The sequence below is a fragment of the Bubalus kerabau genome, chromosome X, assembly GCF_029407905.1.
Source record: "Bubalus kerabau isolate K-KA32 ecotype Philippines breed swamp buffalo chromosome X, PCC_UOA_SB_1v2, whole genome shotgun sequence".
Taxonomy (NCBI): Eukaryota; Metazoa; Chordata; class Mammalia; order Artiodactyla; family Bovidae; genus Bubalus; species Bubalus kerabau.
In genome coordinates, this window is record NC_073647.1 from 32,648,663 (window position 1) to 32,667,455 (window position 18,793).

Here is an 18,793-nt window from a genome sequence, read left to right on the forward strand (position 1 = left end):
ACTCAGTAGTTGTGGCACACAGGCTTAGTTGCTCTGCGGCATGTGGGATCCTCCTGGATCAGGGATCAAACCTGTGTCTCCTGCATTGGCAGGCAGATTCTTTACCACTGAGCCACCAGGGAAGCCCCACTTATTTTTTTAAATCTAGTATAATGTACAGCAATTTCAGATGTGAGAGTACAAGGCTTGAGTGCATATGTTTTCTCTTTAACTTTATGATATCTAGCCAAAACATTGTTTTCCAAGGCTTCTTAAGTCAACTCCTTTCTTCCCTGCCTCCTTCAGTATGGTTAATACAGTTAGGTTTGTTTATTACAGTTTTAATTCCATTTAAAAAAATATTTATGTATTCTTTATTTATATTGTTGCATTGGGTCTCAGTTGTGGCACATGGGATCTTCAATCTTCACTGTGTCATGCAAACTCTTAGTTGTGGTATGTGTGAGCTTGTTCCCCAACCAGGGATTTAACCCAGGTCCCCTGCATTGGGAGCTCAGAGTCTTACCCACTGGACCACCAGAGAAGCCCTGCATTCCATCTTGAGTTCCTACAACATCTTGGCTTTGATTTTTAAAATTGTTTTCACTAAAGTTCAATTTTTGTAGTGTATGGTTCTAAGTGTTTTGACAAATGCACAGATTTGTGTATCCACTCTGATATTATTATAAAGAACAGGTCCCATGCCACAAAAAAAAAAAAAAAAAAAAAAAAAAAAAATTAGCCTGTGCTAACCCATTGTAGCCTACCTCCTTTCCCCAGTCCCTGAAAGTCCTTGGTGCTGTTTTGCATACCTACACATTTGCCTTTTTCAGAATGCCATCTAAATAGAAAAATACCCTATGCGGCTGTTTTGTATGGCTTATTTCAATTAGAAAAATGCATTTGAAAACCATCCATGTTGTTGCATAGAACAATGGTTCCTTCCCTTTTATCTCGGAATAGTTTTGTATGTTATGAATATACTATAGTTTGGTCATACATTAACTTGTTGAGAGACATTTGGTTTGTTTTCACATTGTGGCAATTATGAATGAAGCTGCTATAAACATTCATGTACAGGTTTTTGTGTGAACATAAGTTGTCAATTCCTTGGGTAAATGCCTAGGAGTGGGGTGCTGGGTCGTATGGTAAGTGTTTGTTTTACTTTGTAAGAAAAAGCTAAATTTTACATTACCCACCAACTGTGTGTTAAGAATTACAGATACTCCACATCCTTAAAAGTATTTCTTTTTTTTTTTTTTGTATTTTAATCAATGTGTGTGTGTGTGTGTGTGTGTGTGTGCGCACACTCAGTTACTAAGCAGTGTCTGACTCTTTACAACCCCATGGACTGTAGCCCACCAGGCTCAGACTCTGTCCATGGGATTTCCTAGGCAAGAATATTGGAGTCGGTTCCCACTTCCTTCTCCAGTAAACATGTAGTGATACCTTGTTATGGTTTTAACTTTCATTTCCATAGTGAATAACAATGCTGAATAACTTTTCCAATGCTCATTTTCAATCCATATATCTTCTTTGGTAAAATGCCTGTTCAGATTTTTGACCCATTTATGGGTTTTGTTGTTATTTTGTTTTCTTAAGATTACTCCACCATCCAAAATTTTAAATTGAAGTATCGATGTACACTATTATGCTAGTTTCCAGGGTACAATATAGTGATTTTGCATTTAAATACATTATGAAATGATCGTCACATGTCATTGTTGTATTTTAACTGAACTCTCTATTACTTAGGTAATATGTAATCACATGCTGCTGCTGCTAAGTCACTTTAGTCGTGTCCGACTCTGTGCAACCCCACAGATGGCAGCCCACCAGGCTCTGCCATCCTTGGGATTCTCCAGGCAAGAATACTGGAGTGGGTTGCCATTTCCTTCTCCAATGCATGAAAGTGAAAAGTGAAAGTGAAGTCGCTCAGTCATGTCCAACTCTCAGCAACCCTATGGACTGCAGCCCACCAGGCTCCTCCATCCATGGGATTTTCCATGCAAGAGTACTGGAGTGGGGTGCATTGCCTTCTCCGATGTAATCACATAATTAAATGCCATTTGCAAATTTTCTTCTCAATCTTCAGCTTGTCTTTTTATCCCATTATCAGTAATTTTTGCAGAGCAAAAGTTTTTAATTTTCATAAAGTCCAATTTATCAATGTATTATTTGATGATTTTGCTTTTGGTATTTTATCTAAAGGCTCTTTGGCTAACCTGAGGTCCCACGAAATTCTAGTTGCTTTTCATGTATTTTGCACAGCATGTGGTAATGTTCATTTTTATACTTATAAATGTTCTATTGCTCCACCAACTTTGTTGAAAAGATTATCTATTAAGTTGCCTTTGCACTTTTGTTAAACATCAATTGATGTGTGTGTCCCTTGACACTGGGATTTTCATTTGTTACTTTGATAAAAATGTGGATCCTAGTGCCAATACTATAGTGTACACTGTAGCTTTATTGTAAGTCTTGAGATTGAATAGCTTGAATCTTCAAACATTGTTCTTTTCCAAAAGTGTTTTGGATATTCTAGTTCCTGTGCCATTAAACATAAATTTTAGAATCAAGTTGTCAATATCTGCTGAAAGTTTGCTACAATTTTGATGGTTTAAGTTGTACCTATTTAGATCAAATCAGACAGAGCTAGCATTTTAACAATATCATCTTCCAATCTATGACAATTGTATATCTCTCCATTTACTTATGCTTTCTCTAATTACATCATTCTGTGTTTTGTAGAATTCAGCAAAATTATCTGGTGTCTATTTTGTTAAATTCATACCTAATTACTTATTTTTATCTTGTGTTAGTGTCAGTTATATTGTATTATTCATTTCAAACTCCATTTTTTCATTCCTATTATAAAAACATGCTTTACTTTGTATTTGACTATGTATCTTACATAGGCAATAATGTTATCAGCTACTAGAGACAATTTGCATTCTTTATTTGAAATTATTTTTTCTCAACATGAAACAGTTTAGAATTTAAATCAGTAATGAAAGAAGACAACTTTGCTTTGTTCCCTTGAAGCTGAAGATAGCCATATGTCATCAATCCAAAGAAAATTCAGATGTAAAATGAGGATGTGGGAGGAAATTTTGTTTCTCTAATGCAGGCACAACTTCTTTTGATCTTTATTCTTCACCCTAGAAGAAGATATAATGCCTGGAAATACAATGGTATTCTTAAGGTCACTAGTAACTAAACTAGTAACTAAAGTAGTTATGAACAGGAAAGTGTAAGAATGATTTTTGATGACCTCTTTGAGCATTTATGCCAACTCTTGTTTGCCTACCTCCATACTTTTGGTTGTCTGAGGGAAGCAAATTTGTCAAAACTAATACAATTATGTAAAGTTTAAAAATAAATTAAAATTAAAAAAAATGAAATGAAACTTTAGATTTTCTTTTATTTCTTATAGAAGAGTCCAAACAAACCTCACACACAGGTGCTGTTTTCAATTTCCTTTTACAATTGAGGACCTGATCACAAAAATCTTTGTTCCTGGTTACACCTTTAAAAAATAGAACAGCTGAGGTTAAAACCAAAGCACTTTTCTTATATGTTGCCCATGCATATTCAGAACTCTTCCTGGGCTTGAAACTCATTTTCACTAAGGTCTCTGTTAATTCCTGTTAATTCCAAGAATGTGCCAATGCCACACTCTTGATTTAAAGTGCTTTATATTGTATATTTTAATTCCCTTGCTATTTTTTTTAAATTCTTCATGTTTCTCATAAATATCCTTTCATATTAGCTCTAAATTATGACAATGAATGAGTCTACATATAAATTTCAACATTTAGGTGAAATAAACCAATATTTAAGAAAACATCCACTTCCAGAACTCATTCAGTATGAAAAAGATAATCTGAATAGTCCTATAACTTTTAAGGAAATTTAATTCATAATTTTATGGCTACTTTTCTTTCAAGGGCCTATAATGAACAAGCATAAGAAATAAAACGGCCAGCTTAAATGAGATGTACATTAATGAGGTCACAGTCTGTTGGAAAGTCGTAGATTGTCTGGAAATAATCAGCATTGTTTATTGATAGACTCGTATTTGTGTTTTTGAGAGAGTGTGTTGGGGCATCACGTAAGCTAAGAAAAGTTAGAAAATCCAAATATCTATTATACAAGGTTTTCCTTGATTACTGATACATTTTATATACATCATTTGATAGCTTTATATTTATCATTTCATTTGTCTCCCACAATCCAACAGTGTAAATCACCGTTTTTATTGTCTCTGTTTTATGCTGCTGCTGCTGTTGCTAAGTTGCTTCAGTTGTGTCCGACTCTGTGCGACCTCACAGATGGCAGCCCACCAGGCTCCCCTATCCCTGGGATTCTCCAGGCAAGAACACTGGAGTGGGTTGCCATTTCCTTCTCCAATGCATGAAAGTGAAAAGTGAAAGTGAAGTCGCTCAGTCATGTCCGACTCTTAGCGACCCCATGGACTGCAGCCCACCAGGCCCCTCCGTCCATGGGATTTTCCAGGCAAGAATACTGGAGTAGGGTGCCATTGCCTTCTCCAGTTTTTTATGCTAATGATAACATATTCTTATATAGTGCTTATCATTTCTCAGGTACTATTCTAAGCCTTTACATGTATGTTAATTTAATCCTGAGAGCAAGCATTCCATTCAGTACAGTTCAGTTCAGTTCAGTTGCTCAGTTGTGTCCGACTCTTTGCGACCCCATGAATTGCACCACGCCAGGCCTCCCTGTCCATCACCAACTCCCGGAGTTCACTCAAACTCATATCCATTGAGTCGGTGATGCCATCCAGCCATCTCATCCTCTTTCATCCCCTTCTCCTCCTGCCCCCAATCCCTCCCAGCATCAGAGTCTTTTCCAATGAGTCAACTCTTCGCATGAGGTGGCCAAAGTACTGGAGTTTCAGCTTCAGCATCAGTCCTTCCAAAGAACACCCAGGACTGATCTCCTTTAGAATGGACTGGTTGGATCTCTTTGACGTCCAAGGGACTCTCAAGAGTCTTCTCCAACAACACAGTTCAAAAGCAGCAATTCTTCAGCGCTCAGCTTTCTTCACAGTCCAACTTTCACATCCACACATGACCACTGGAAAAACCATAGCCTTGACTACATGGACCTTTGTTGGCAAAGTAATGTCTCTGCTTTTGAATATGCTATCTAGGTTGGTCATAACTTTCCTTCCAAGGAGTAAGTGTATTTGAATTTCATGATTGCAATCACCATCTGCAGTGCATTCCATTAGGTACACCAAAAAATTCTCCTGTGTGGAAAGATAGACAGAAGAGAGGCAGTGGAAGGATATGTTTTTTTTTTGTTTGTTTGTTTGTTTTATAATCAGCATGAGCATGTCCACCAGGGAACCAATTTTTACCTCCCAGGAGGATTCCAGGGTTTAGGAATTCAGCCTAAGCAGATATTTATTCCACAGTCATTTTCATGGCCTTCCCTCATATACCATTTATGAGATGCTTTCATTTTGAAATGTCTACATAAGCTCATTCATCTGTGGATATGTTCACTGGCCAATTTAAAAAATATATCCCTTTAGAATCTTACTGCAAATATCTGAGTAGTTTTTTTTTTTTTTTAACTCTCTAATGTACAGCCCCAAACCAGTAGATGATGTGCCAAGACTCTACTCACCAGCACTTTTCAAAAACACTTTGTGTTTGTGTTCAAGAGGCTAACGGGGAACTGTTAGGCATCTAAACATCAGAGTCCAAAGTGAACTTTGAAGGACTTTCCTGATGGTCCAATGATTAAGACTCTGTTCTTCCAAGGCAGGGGGTGTGGGTTTAATCCCTGGTTGGGAAACTAAGATCTCCTATGCTGTGTGGCCAAATAAATAAATAAAATATAATTTAATAACATAAAAAAACAGATTTAAAAAATAATAATTGTTAAAAACAAGCAAAAATGAACTTTGAAATTGAAGGAGCTATTGCTATCAGAGAGGTTCCAGGGTAAAGGATAGGACAGCAAGGGAACTTGTACAAGGAGGAAGAGTGCTTTTTATCTTCATGTCATAGGAAGGGCAGGTGAATCTAGGCTGTTCCTTTAGAGGAAGAGAGAGTAAAGAGCTGATAAAGTCGACCAGGTGGCAGAGTCTGACAGGAGGGCACGCTGAGTAAGAATGGGGGAAGGGTGCTGCAGATCAGAAAAGTGCTGATGGTGGACAGAAATCCAGTCTGCTTTCAAGGAAGCCTGGGGGTTGGAGAGGAAAACACTAGGTTCACGAAGACCAAAGACAGCACCCAAATCGTGTTTGATGTGTGTTGTCATTTTTTCTTCTTTAGGCCTCTTTTTGATATCTTGGTGCAGAGAGCTTCTTTTCAAGGCCTGAGAGACACGGTGGAGAACCAAGATGAGAAAGGAATTAAGAGATGGAAGGTCGACTTCAGGCTGGGAGGCATGGGAACAACATGGGCTCAAGGTGAATTTAGACTAGAAGTCTGGTCCCAGCCCTGTCATTTACTAGCCATGTGAGCCTGGAGACACTGTCCAGTGCTGTGAGTCTTAGGTTCTTGAGCTTGCTGAGCCCTGTCTTGTAGGACTGTTGGAATGGAAAGTGTGTCAGGCTCCTGGGGTAGTCCCTGGTATATCTGGTTAAAAATCCTAATGTGTGATTTCCTAGGCCTGACCATGAGCCACTGTAAAAACTTTGTTTATCTGGCAGGTCTCAAGGAGAAAAGCTGTCCTCCCCACACCAGACCTGGTACACAACCCGTTGAACTGAACTCTCTAAAGAGGGTTGCAGTCAAGGCCGCAGGCCCCACTGGCAGGCCATTCTAGTCTCCTTTTTGCATTCTTACCTCTATGCTTTCACTCTCATGTCTTTATCTGAGGCCTTGGGGAGAGGTCTACTTTGGGGCCTCTGCTGAGGCCTTCCAATGAGGGCAGAAGGGAAGAGGTTTGAAGACACTTTTCTCACCCATTTTCCCCACTCCTCGCCTTTCCTCTTTGCCTTCCTCTCATTCTAGGATCCATAAAACTGCCACAGTCATTTGTTCTAGCTCCCTCAAGAGGGAGTTGACCCTCACCCACATCTGTGCTGATCTATCTGACCCTTGACTGCTGTTCCGTTCACCAGAGGACAATGAAACAGGAGGGTTTGGGACTTTTTCTTGTTTTACAAACTTGCTTATATTAATTATCACAGAAAGTGACCAAAGGCTTAACTCTACTGTGTTTGGCTTGTTGCTTTAAGTCAGCTACTCTAACACCTTAGCTCTCACTCCAGCTCAGCCAAGCTCCTGACAAATAGCAGTTGTTTCTAATTTATTATTTTGACCCTAGAACCTTCCATCCTCTCCTGTGGAAATTTGCTTTTATCCAGGACCTCTCAGTGCATACCAGGACCCAGGAGAAAGGAGCAGGGTCTGTTCTCCCCACACCAGACCTGGTACACAACCCATTGAACTGAACTCTCTAAAGAGGGTTGCAGTCAAGCAGCAGTCAGAGACTGACCCCGACTTGCCTGAGAGTGTCCAGGAGTCTCTGGTGGAGATGTGGGTTGGTGGTGGCCTGCTGCAGGGTCAGGTGCACTGAGTGCAGCAGTGCATGCAGGGGACCTTTGGAAGGAGGTCACTATTATCTTCATTACCTCCACCATAGTTTGTCCTCAGGTAAACAACAGGGAGGGAACACAACCCCACCCATCAACAAAAAGTTGGATTAAAGATTTAGGGAGCATGGCCCCGGAAATCAGAACAAGACCCAGTTTCTCCCTCAGTCAGTCTTTCCCATCAGGAAGCTTCCATAAGCCTCTCATCCTTCTCCATCAGAGGACAGACAGACTGAAAACCACAATCACAGAAAACTAACAAGTCTGATCACATGGATGACAGCCTTGTTTAACTCGATGAAACTATGAGCCATGCTGGGTAGGGCCATCCAAGATGGACAGGTCATGGTGGAGAGAGCTCTGACAAAACATGGTCCAATGGAGATGGGAATGGCCAACCACTTAAGTATTCTTGCCTTGAGAAATCCATGAACAGTATGAAAAGGCAAAAAGATGGGACACTGAAAGATGAACTCCCCAGGTTGGTAGGTGTCCAATATGCTACTGGAGAACAGTGAAGAACTAACTCCAAAAAGAATGAAGAGATGAAGACAAAGCAAAAACAACACCCAGTTGTGGATATGACTGGTGATGGAAGTAAAGTCTGATGCTGTAAAGAGCAATATTGCATAGGAACCTGGAATCCATGGAACCTGATCCATGAATTGAGGCAAATTGGAAGTGGTCAAACAGGAGATGGCAAGAGTGAATGTTGATATTTTAGGAATCAGTGAACTAAAATGGACTGGAATGGGTGAATTTAACTCAGATGACCATTATATCTACTACTGTGGGCAAGAATCCCTTAGAAGAAATGGAGTAACCATCATGGTCAACAAAAGAGTCCGAAATGCAGTACTGGGATACAATCTCAAAAATGACAGAATGATCTCTGTTCATTTCCAAGACAAACCATTCAATATCACAGTAATCCAAGTCTATGTCCCAACCAGTAATGCTGAAGAAGCTGAAGTTGAATGGTTCTATGAAGTCCTAAAAGACCTTCTAGAACTAACACCCCAAAACAATATCCTTTTCATTATACAGAAAAGGAATGCAAAAGTAGGAAGTCAAGAAATACTTGGGGTAACAGGCAAATTTGGCCTTGGAGTACAGAATGAAGTAGGGCAAAGGCTAACAGAGTTTTGCCAAGAGAACGCACTGGTCATATCAAACACCGTCTTCCAACAACACAAGAGAAGACTCTACACATGGACATCACCAGATGGTCAATGCAAAAATCAGACTGATTATATTCTTTGCAGTCAAGGATGGGGAGAGAAGCTCTATACAGTCAGCAAAAACAAGACCAGGAGCGGACTGTGGCTCAGATCCTGAACTCCGTATAGCCAAATTCAGACTTAAATTGAAGAAAGTATGGGGAAAAAAATAGACCATTCAGGTATGACCTAAATCAAATCCCTTATGATTTTACAGTGGACATGAGAAATAGATTCAAGGGATTAGATCTGATAGACAGAGTGCCTGAAGAACTATGGACGAAGGTTTGTGACATCATACAGAAGGCAGGCATCAAGACAATCCCCAAGAAAAATAAATGCAGAAAGGCAAAATGACTGTCTGAGGAGGTCTTAAAAATAGCTGTGAAAAGAAAAGTGAAAGACAAAGGAGAAAAAGAAAGATATACCCATTTGAATGCAGAGTTCCAAAGAATAGCAAGGAGAGATAAGAAAGTCTTCCTCAGTGATCAGTGCAAATAAATAAAGAAAACATTAGAATGGGAAAGACTAAATATCTTTTCAGGAAAATTAGAGATACCAATGGGGAATTTTCATGCAAAGATGGGCACAATAAAGGACAGAAATGGTATGGACCTATGAGAAGCAGAGGATATTAAGAAGAGGTGGCAAGAATATGCAAAACAACTATACAAAAAAGATCCTCATGACCAAGATAATCACGATGGTATGATTACTCACCTAGAGCCAGACATCCTGGAATGTAAAGTCAAGTGGGCCTTAGGAAACATCACTATGAACAAAGCTAGTGGAGGTGATGAAATTCCAATTGAGTGATTTCAAATCTTAAAAGATGATGCTGTGAAAGTGCTCCACTCAACATGCCAGAAAATTTGGAAAACTCACCAGTGGCCATAGGACCTAAAAAGGTCAATTTTCATTCCAATCCCAAAGAAAGACAATTCCAAAGAATGCTCAAACTACCACACAATTACACTCATCTCATGTGCTAGTAAAGCAATGCTCAAAATTCTCCAAGCCAGGCTTCAACAGTATGTGAACAGTGAACTTTCAGATATTCAAGTTGGATACATAAAAGGCAGAAGAACCAGAGATCAAATTGCCAACATCTGTTGGATCATAGAAAAAGCAAAAGAGTTCCAGAAAAAAAAATGTACTTTTGCTTTATTGACTATGCCAAAGTCTTTGACTGTGTAGATCACAACAAACTGTGGACAATTCTTAAAGAGATGGGAGGATCAGACCACCTGATCTGCCTCTTGAGAAATCTTTATGCAGGTCAGGAAGCAACAGTTAGAACTGGACATGGAACAATAGACTGGTTCCAAATCTGGAAAGGAGTACATCAAGGTTGTATATTGTCACAATACTTATTTAACTTATATGCAGAGTACATCATGAGAAATGCTGGACTGGATGAAGCACAAGCTGGAATCAAGATTGCTGGGAGAAATATCAATAACTTCAGATATACAGATGATATCACCCTTATGGCAGAAAGCAAAGAACCAAAAATTCTCTTGATGAATGTGAAAGAGGAGAGTGAAAAGCTGGCTTAAAACTCAACACTGACAAACTAAGTTCATGGCATCTGGTCCCATCACTTTATGGCAAATACATGGAGAAACAGTGGAAACAGTGACAGACTTTATTTTTGGGGGGCTCCAAAATAACTGCAGATGGTGACTAGAGCCATGAAATTAAAAGACACTTGCTCATTTGAAGAAAAGTTATGACCAACCTAGACAGCATATTAAAAAGCAGAGACATTACTTTGCCAACAAAGGTCCATCTAGTCAAAGCTATGGTTTTTCCCGGTAGTCACATATGGATGTGAGAGTTGGACTATAACAAAAGCTGAGCACCGAAGAATTGATGCTTTTGAACTGTGGTGTTGGAGAAGACTCTCGAGAGTCCCTTGGACAGCAAGGAGATCCAACCTGTCCATCCTAAAGGACATCAGTCCTGAATATTCATTGGAAGGACTGATGCTGAAGCTGAAACTCCAATACTTTGGCCACCTGATGTGAAGAACTGACTCTTTTAAAAAGACCGTGATGCTGGGAAAGATTGAGGGTAAGAGGACAAGGGGATGACAGAGGATGAGATGGGTGGATTTATCACTGATTCAATGGACATGAATTTGAGTAAGCTCTGGGAGTTGGTGATGGACAGGGAGGCCTGGCATGCTGCAGTCCATGGGGTCGCAAAGAGTCGGATACAACTGAGTGACTGAACTGAACACCTCTCAGAATATGTAGTGCTGTAAGACATCAGAGACCTAATAAGTCAAATATGCTGCTTTGTAAACAAAATTCCATAAAATTCCCCTTGGATAATATGTAATTAAATCAGGTGTGGGTTAGTCTTCCACAAATGAATTCCACTCAAAAGTCTTAGAATTCAAGTCAAAGACTAAGTCTTTTTTTCCATCCCAGCTGTTCTCCCATCCAAAAATGGTATTCTCATCCATTTTCCCCTGATCGAAAATCTAGTTCTTGTTTAGATTTGGCCACAGTGCACTCAAGATAACCTAATTACAATGTCATCTTAATGTAGAAGTCTCTGGGTCTCTCAGGCCAGGGAAAAGAATGCCAGCCTAGCAACTTCTTGGCATCACTTCCAGAGAGTATTATCCTATTTGTCAGGAAATACTTGCTGATGATTTGTATAGAATACCTAGTTCATACATGGGGGTTTTACAAGAGTTCAGGACACTTTCCATACTTGCTTGGGTAGGCATTGCCCTCTGATTTATCCAGGATCCAAAAGGAACTGCTAAGAACACCTCCATTCCAGACTTTTCTCTCAATTGTGCTTGTGCTTAGTCACTCAGTTATTACTGACTCTTTGTGACCCCATGGACTGTATAGCCTGCCAGGCTCCTCTGAGCATGGAGATTCTTCAGGCCAGAAAACAGGAGTGGGTTGCCATACCCTCCTCCAGAGGATCTTCCTGACCCAGGGATGTAACTCAGGTCTCCCGCACTGCAGGTGGATTCTTTACCATCTGATCCACCAGGGAAACCCTCTATAAATTGTGAGACACAGCTTTTGAGAGATAGGCCCCTGCCAACACCCAGCATAACTGAAAATGAACCCCTACAGAAGCGACTGTGGTTTCCTAAAGCCTCAAGCCATCTTGGCTCAGGGCATTTATACTTACCTGCTCTCCCCTGGAACCCCACCTTCTCACCTGTTCTTTTACCCTAATGGCTCCTAGAGGATGTCTCACCATCTCTTCATCTGATTGCTGCTCCTAGACCCTGCCAATCTCTGGGAGGGATGTGTCCTGCTTAGGCTAGGATGACCATCTCAAACACAGGACTTTCCATCAATTCATGTTTGGCAAAGAAATGAATCAGTGAGAAAGATTTAAGATTTACTTTCTTTCATGTTCTTGAATAAGCCAAGCATATCCAGGTATGTATCATTTAATAAAAACTACAGACTAGAAGAGATAAGTGAACCTAATTAGCCATCCTTTATACTTTTCTTGTATTCCTGCATGCATGCATGCTAACTGCTTCAGTTGTGTCTGACTCTTTGCAACCCCACAGACTATAGAACACCAGGATCCTCTGTCCATGGAATTGTCCAGGCAGGAATACTGGAGTGGGTTGCCATTTCCTTCTCCAGAGATCTTCCTGACCCAGGGATTGAATACACCATCTTCTGTGGTTCTGCATTGCAAGCAGATTCTTTACCACTGAACCACTTAGGAAGTCCCCTCGTCCTTAACTTTTCTGCTGGGTACTTTCACATTTCCAAGCAAATCCTATTCTAATGCCTTGTTTCAGATCACAAGGAAAGTTGGGGGGTTTCTCAGTGTGTTTGCAAAATTGTAAAACTCTTATATGTGATAAACAGCTATAACTGTGTGATCATTGTCACTCATAAGCTTAGATTCTGGAGCTAATTAAACTTTATTAAACAATATTTGGGGGAGAAAAACAAGTAATAAAAAAAGTTATATGTCCAAATCACCCATATACAATAGAAACATGAAAATGCTAATATACTGTTCCACCCTAGCCCTCCATTACATGGAACACTGACTGTTGTCTTCAGATGAAGACTGAAGAAACTGCTTTGGACTTCACTCAGGGCAGAAGAGGTTGCTGGACATGACACTGGAATTTTCACTGGCCATGGCAGTAGTTATCATCCCCGGGGACAGTTCTGGCCTGGGCTCTCTCATCTCTCAAAGCTTCCTCATACCAGAATAAGAAGGAAGTGGGGTCAGTCCCACTGATCTTGGCAAAAAACTCCAGGACTTTCATCTTGCTGGTTTCAGCATAGGCTCTTGGACCCCATAGGAATTCATAGCGTGGAGGATCACTGTGAGGCACCTGCCGATACTGTAGATATTGTTCCTCCACCAAATCTTTGGTGATGAGTTTCCTGGGCTCCCCATAAATGAAATCCTCCTGCCCAGCATATACCCCCATCGTATTCAATGCTTTCCAGATTTTCTCCTCAGGGGCACAGTTGCCCTCCATGAAGATCATACCCAGGATAAGTATCAGGAAGCCAGTCTTGGGCATTCCCCCATCATTACTCAGCATCCCATCATAGGTGAGGTTGAGCGTTTTGACAAGCTCATAGGAGTGTCCCGTGGGGTCCACTTCTTTCACTTCAATGCCAAAGACAACCTCCATGCACTCACAGACTTTGCTGAAGATCTCAGGGAAGTTGTCCTTGTGTTCTCTGATGACACTCCTCAGCATTTCTGCTTTTGTGATGGGTTCCTTTGTTACATATTTGACACACAAGAACTGCATCAGTTCAGCCACCTTGTTGTTTAGCTCACCACTGAGTGAGGACTCAGGATCTGGCGGAGTCTGGGAGATGCTGGGCTCCTCCTCCAATTGGCTTCTGGAATTCTTATCAGTTTGACTCAGTGGAGTGGCTGAGGTGGCAGTGGGTGAGAAGCAGGCTCCCTGAGAACTCTGGACAGCACTCAGTGCCCCAGTGGCAGGCACCTCCTCTGTAGTTCCAGGGATCAATGGGGTAAGGGAAGAGGAGATGGTGGACTTGGGGCAGGAGGTGGCCTCTTCCTTCTGAGCCATGGGAGCCTGCACACATTCTAGGCCCTGTGCCTCTTTTGGGGCCTGAAGGTCTTCCTCAAGCTTGTAGCACTCACTCTTCTGACCCAGAGACATGATGGCTGGTATTGGAGGCAGCCAGCAGGACAGTGGGACCCTGGGGGAGCAAGAGAGATGGTCAGTGGCCTCAGCTGAGAAAATTCCCCCACCCAGGATAGCTCTGACAAAGGAAGCTTACAGGTCTCCTCTTTAGGGGAGCTCCCAGGTGTCACGGGCTGCTGTTCTTGTCAGCCTAAGAATGAAAGAAGTGAGATAGTTCCTAAGGGTAGAGCCCAAGGATTCCAGGGCTGAGAGTAGGCCAGGTGGGGTCAGGCACTGTGGATTCTGTTTTGGGGTGGGCAGGACCTTGGGAGACATTCAGGGTGTGCACCTCATTTTGACTGCTGCAGCTGTCCGGGCCTTCTCCCATATGCTGACCTGAGAACCCAGGCCTCGAGTATGGTTGTCACCTCCCAGATCTTAGAACTCTTGAGGAGGGAAACTGAAAGGATTCCTCAGGATGCAGACTACAGACACAGTTGTGGGCCCCACAGTGTTGACAGCAGTGGTGGGGCCAAGCTCTGTGATGTCCCTACTGTCATGGGGTGGAGGGTTCCCTCAGTGCTCCTTCAGAGTCCCAGCACTTTCCCCTGCCAGCATCTAGGCCCTGTCACTCTGCTGATGTCCCCCAGAGGAAGAAGAGAAGGGGCGCCACATCGGACTCCACTTGCCCAGGGTCTCCCAAGGCTGCTAGCAGGGGCTGCGCAGGTTTCAGAGGCGGGAGAGGGGGGCCGCCCATATCTCAGCTAGGAGGGCCCATCACGATTCATCTTTACACCTGACCAAGCCCGCCTCACATCCTCCACAGCTGAGCAGACTTGGCATCCTCAGGTTGCAGCCTTGCTTCTCTGTGAGGGACCCAAGCCCCATGATGGGAGCACAACCTACCACTACCGGCCACCTCTGCCCAAGGCCTCTCCGGTACCACAGCAGGGTAGAGGCCATCTGTTCTGGGGTAGGGGGTACCCTCCGATCTGCCTTCCCATGTGGGCAGGTTCTCAGCCAGCCCTCACCTGACATCTCCTTGAGCCTGCCCTCCCCGACACCAGAGTGCCTAGAGTCCACACCCAGTGGCTCCTACCTGAGGTCTCCCAGACTGGAGCAAGGAGCAGGGCAGGTTTCCGTGGGCCACCCTTTCTCTGCAGTGAGGACCCCTCAGTTCTGCTCAGTGTCGTCACAGCTACTCCTGACAGGGTACAGTTGGGTCAGGGAGCGGCCCAGGGCTGAGCACAGCCTCTCGGTTTTGCTGGGGCTCTGAATGTCTGCACGGAAAACCTTTCTTTGCTGTCCCTCAGGGTCCTCACGTCAAGGTTGGGCCACCCCTAGGACTTTGCCCCCTACTGGCCCCAGGCCATCCCTGAGGAAGCCTCACCCCTTTCAGACTCTGAAAGCTGAAGTAGGAAACATTACATCGGAAACCCTTCCTTGGGCAGACAGTAAGGACGGGGCTGGGCCCACCTTTCTGCAGTGGGCTCTCCCCTTCACCAGTCTTTTATGGGCCTTGCTATCATGCCTAGTGAGGGGGTCTGGGCCTTCTTGGCCTGCCGACCTGATGCCCCATCAGACCGATCATCTTGCCTCCCAAGATCCCCGACCCAGAATGGGGAGAGGGCTTATCCTGCCAGCACTTGCCCGGGTCTCTGGGGCTGACACCACTGGTTGGGGTGAATTTCTGCGAGGATCCCCCTCTGGCTCTAAGGTGGGTGACATCTCAGTCCTCAAGGTGTTCCTATTTACTCCTGTCAGGGCCTGGGTCCCCTTTCTTCTTCTGGTCTGAGATGTGCCCTGCAGGCCAAGAGCACCATCTCCATGAGGTCTTGACAGTGAAGTGTGGATGGAAGGGGTCATCTGTCAACCATACCTGGGGCCTCATGAGGCAGATGGAAAAGGCAGGTGTCTGCCGTTTCTTCAGGATCCTCCCTCTGACAACTGGCAGAGTCTGGGCCTCCTCCCTTTGCTGACCTGAGTGCAATCACTGCAGTTGAAGCCTCGTCTTCAGATTCCCAAGGTTGAAGTCGGCAACTACATCCAAGGACCCTGCACAGGGCCTCCGAGAGCTGAAAACGGGCTCAGAAGAAGCGGAGGCCCATTCTCTTCTGTTTGGCAGGCAATTCAGTCATCCCACGGGATCAGTTTGACTCTTGGAATTGCTGGCGCCCCCTCCCCCTGAGGGCCGCTTCCCTTAATCACGGGTCACCTTGGAGTTCGCAAGAGTCAGAAAAGAGGAGGGCAGTGCAGATCCCAACAAACCTACTGGGAGTCTCCCAGGATTGACATCAGGGATGGAACAGGGTACTGCAGGGACCACACAGTTCTGGGGGGCGGGGGTTGGACTCCTCAGTCCTCACTCATAAATGTACTTCTCTTGGCTGCTGCCTTCCTGATTAAATGCTCTCTGGTAGGTTCCTTCTTTTCTGCCAGCTGAGATGCATTTGCTCAGCTGCAAACCTTCCAGAGAAAGGTTTCGGTTCCCAAGCTAGATGCTAGATGGGAGAGGAGCACTGCCCCATGACAGGTGGTGGATATTCAGAAAAACAGCTCCTCTTCCTGTGGGTCTCTTCACCAGCCAGACATAAAACTTTGGAAACATTTTGTTCTAATACTTTATTTCCTACACTGAAGTGGGAGAGCAGTGTGATTTGGGGGAGATCCTGCTCTTTTGAAGTTCTCACACTGAATTATCCAGTATAGTGATTTCCATTTTTCTTAAGCTTCGTTGATATTAAGGAATATATTTTATGAATATATTTTATTTTTATATTTTATGAAGCATCTTTTTATGAAGGATCTGTTTGTGTCTGTGTCTCACCCTTATAGTTGCTATTCCCCTTTTAGAACATTCTTTTTATCAAAAATATGTTTTCACTTATGGACACGGGAAGAGGGGAGAAGAGGGTGAGATGTATGGAGAGAGTAACATGGAAATTTACATTACCATTTGTAAAATAGATAGCCAATGGGAATTTGCTGTATGCCTCAGGAAACTCAAACAGTGGCTCTGTACCAACCTAGAGGGGTGGGATGGGGTGGGAGATGGGAGGGAGGTTTAAAAGGGAGGGGATATATGTATACCTATGGCTGATTCATGTTGAGGTTTGACAGAAAACAACAAAATTCTATAAAGCAATCATTCTTTAATTAAAACATAAATAAATTAAAAAAAAATATGTTTTCAAGGCCAGGCTTCACTCACTCAAGTGATTTCAGGTGGTGATTAACACAGGCTCTGGAGTCATACTGCATCAATCAACCTAATTTTTCCTGAAACTTCCCTGGGCCTACTGGCCTCTGTGGGCTGAGGTGGTATGTTTAAAAATATTCCTCCCACCTCCCTTCATTTGAGGTGTATTTTTGGCTATGGACCTTCACAAACTTGTCTGCCACCTCCCACCCTCTCACCAAGTACCACGTCTTTTTTCTCCACCAAGGGTTTTTCATGTTTTTTTTTGTTTAGACTTAGTTGTTGATATTTTTGGTGGGCTGAAAAATGGCCCTCCCAAAGAGCTCCTATTCCAATCCCTAGAGCCTTCTTTGGGAAAAGGGTCTTTAAAGACATAATTAAGAATCTTTCCATGGGGGGATTAGCCTGGATTATCCAGGTGGGTCCTAAATAGAATCACATGTTTCCTTACAAGACAGAGGCAGGAGAACTGACAAGCTGAGAAGGCAATGTGAAGATGGAGCAGAGAGCTATTTGGAGATGTTGACCTTGAAGATTTCAGTCATGTTCCCATAAGCCAAGGAATGCCAGAAGTTACAAGAAGCTAGAAAAGGTAAGGAATGGGCTTTCCCCTAGAGCAGGGGTCCCCAACCTCTGGGGTTTAATGCCTGATGATCTGAGGTGGAGCTGATGTAATACTAGAAATACAGTACACAATGTCATGTGCTTGAATCATCCTGAAACCATCCCTCCCTCTGTCCATGGAAAAATTTGTCTTCCACACAACTGATCCCTGGTGCCAAAAGCTTGGGGACCGCCAGCCTACAGTTTCCAGAGGGCATGTGGCCTTTCCAGTAGCATCATTTCAGCCTAATGGAATTGATTTTGGGCATCTGGCTTTCAGAACTGTAAGAGAATAAATTTCTGTTACTTAAGACACCCAGTTCATGGTAGTTTAATACAGCAATCCTAGGAGACTAATACAACATTTTTTATTTTCTTTCATTCTCCCTTCTGTGGTTTTCCAGGTTTGATTTTGGGAGTGGAGGACAGCAGCCCAAACTTGATTGACATTTTAGCAAGTATACGTAAGTCACTAAATCTGTAAGTAACTCAAGGAGAATTGACGCCTTTACCGTATTTTGTTTCACATTAGTGAACATGGCGTATTTTGATTTTGAGGGGACTTAAAAAAAAATCTTAATCTATCAGGAAAGTTTTATGTTTGCCTTCTTAAAGATATCATATACAATTTTTGTGTGATTTGTAATTCCTCTTAGATGGATTCTGGATTTTGTTGCTGTTACATGTGCTAATTTGTGAATGGGATTTTGTCTATTACATGGGGTAATTAATTATGGCCTTTGTGTGCCAAGGCTTTTCACTTAATTGTATTGACTGATCTCCCATACATGTTCTTTCTGAAGTCTTTTATTTATTCGGATATTCTACACAGTGATTCCTTTTAATTTTCTAGGCAGATGATGATATTGTTACAAGTAATCTCTTTACAATATTTATATACCTTATTCATTTTGGTATCTGTATCTCTGGCTTTGTGTTCCAGTGCAATTTTGATCGGTAGATGTGAGAATATATGTCTTGTTCATGACTTGAATGAGAATACTTCTAACATTTTACACCTGAGTATATTTGGTGTAGAATTTAGGAAAAGCAAGTTCTTTCTAAGTTTGCTAGAAGTTTGT

At 42.7% G+C, this 18,793-nt stretch overlaps 1 protein-coding gene and 1 long non-coding RNA gene across 11 annotated transcripts in view; one reads left to right on the forward strand and one right to left on the reverse strand.

Annotated features, from left to right (window-relative positions):
• Nucleotides 1-12,687: 12,687 nt before the first annotated feature.
• LOC129638770 (melanoma-associated antigen 10-like) lies at nt 12,688-16,234 on the reverse strand. Of its 3 annotated transcripts, XM_055563425.1 has the most exons (4): nt 15,789-16,234; nt 15,009-15,113; nt 14,067-14,120; nt 12,688-13,985 (listed from the first exon to the last, which is right to left on the reverse strand). In XM_055563425.1, the coding sequence occupies exon 4, from the start codon at nt 13,943-13,945 to the stop codon at nt 12,923-12,925; it is 1,023 nt and encodes a 340-aa protein (XP_055419400.1). In that variant the 5' UTR covers nt 13,946-13,985; nt 14,067-14,120; nt 15,009-15,113; nt 15,789-16,234; the 3' UTR covers nt 12,688-12,922. The 3 variants fall into 3 exon arrangements, with proteins under 3 accessions (XP_055419400.1, XP_055419401.1, XP_055419402.1); XM_055563426.1 differs by lacking the exon at nt 15,009-15,113; XM_055563427.1 differs by lacking the exons at nt 14,067-14,120; nt 15,009-15,113.
• Nucleotides 15,608-18,793, forward strand: part of LOC129638771 (uncharacterized) — a 28,588-nt gene continuing 25,402 nt past the window's right edge. For 2 of the 8 annotated variants that reach the window (XR_008708005.1, XR_008708006.1), the window contains exons 1-3: nt 16,405-16,476; nt 17,563-17,700; nt 18,116-18,191. This is a non-coding gene — a long non-coding RNA (uncharacterized LOC129638771). The other 6 variants (XR_008708009.1, XR_008708010.1, XR_008708011.1 and 3 more) reach the window with 6 other exon arrangements.

Bases quoted from the DNA above. Each gene is read 5' to 3' on its own strand.
- LOC129638770 (XM_055563427.1), bottom strand. From the start codon at position 13,945: ATGTCTCTGGGTCAGAAGAGTGAGTGCTACAAGCTTGAGGAAGACCTT.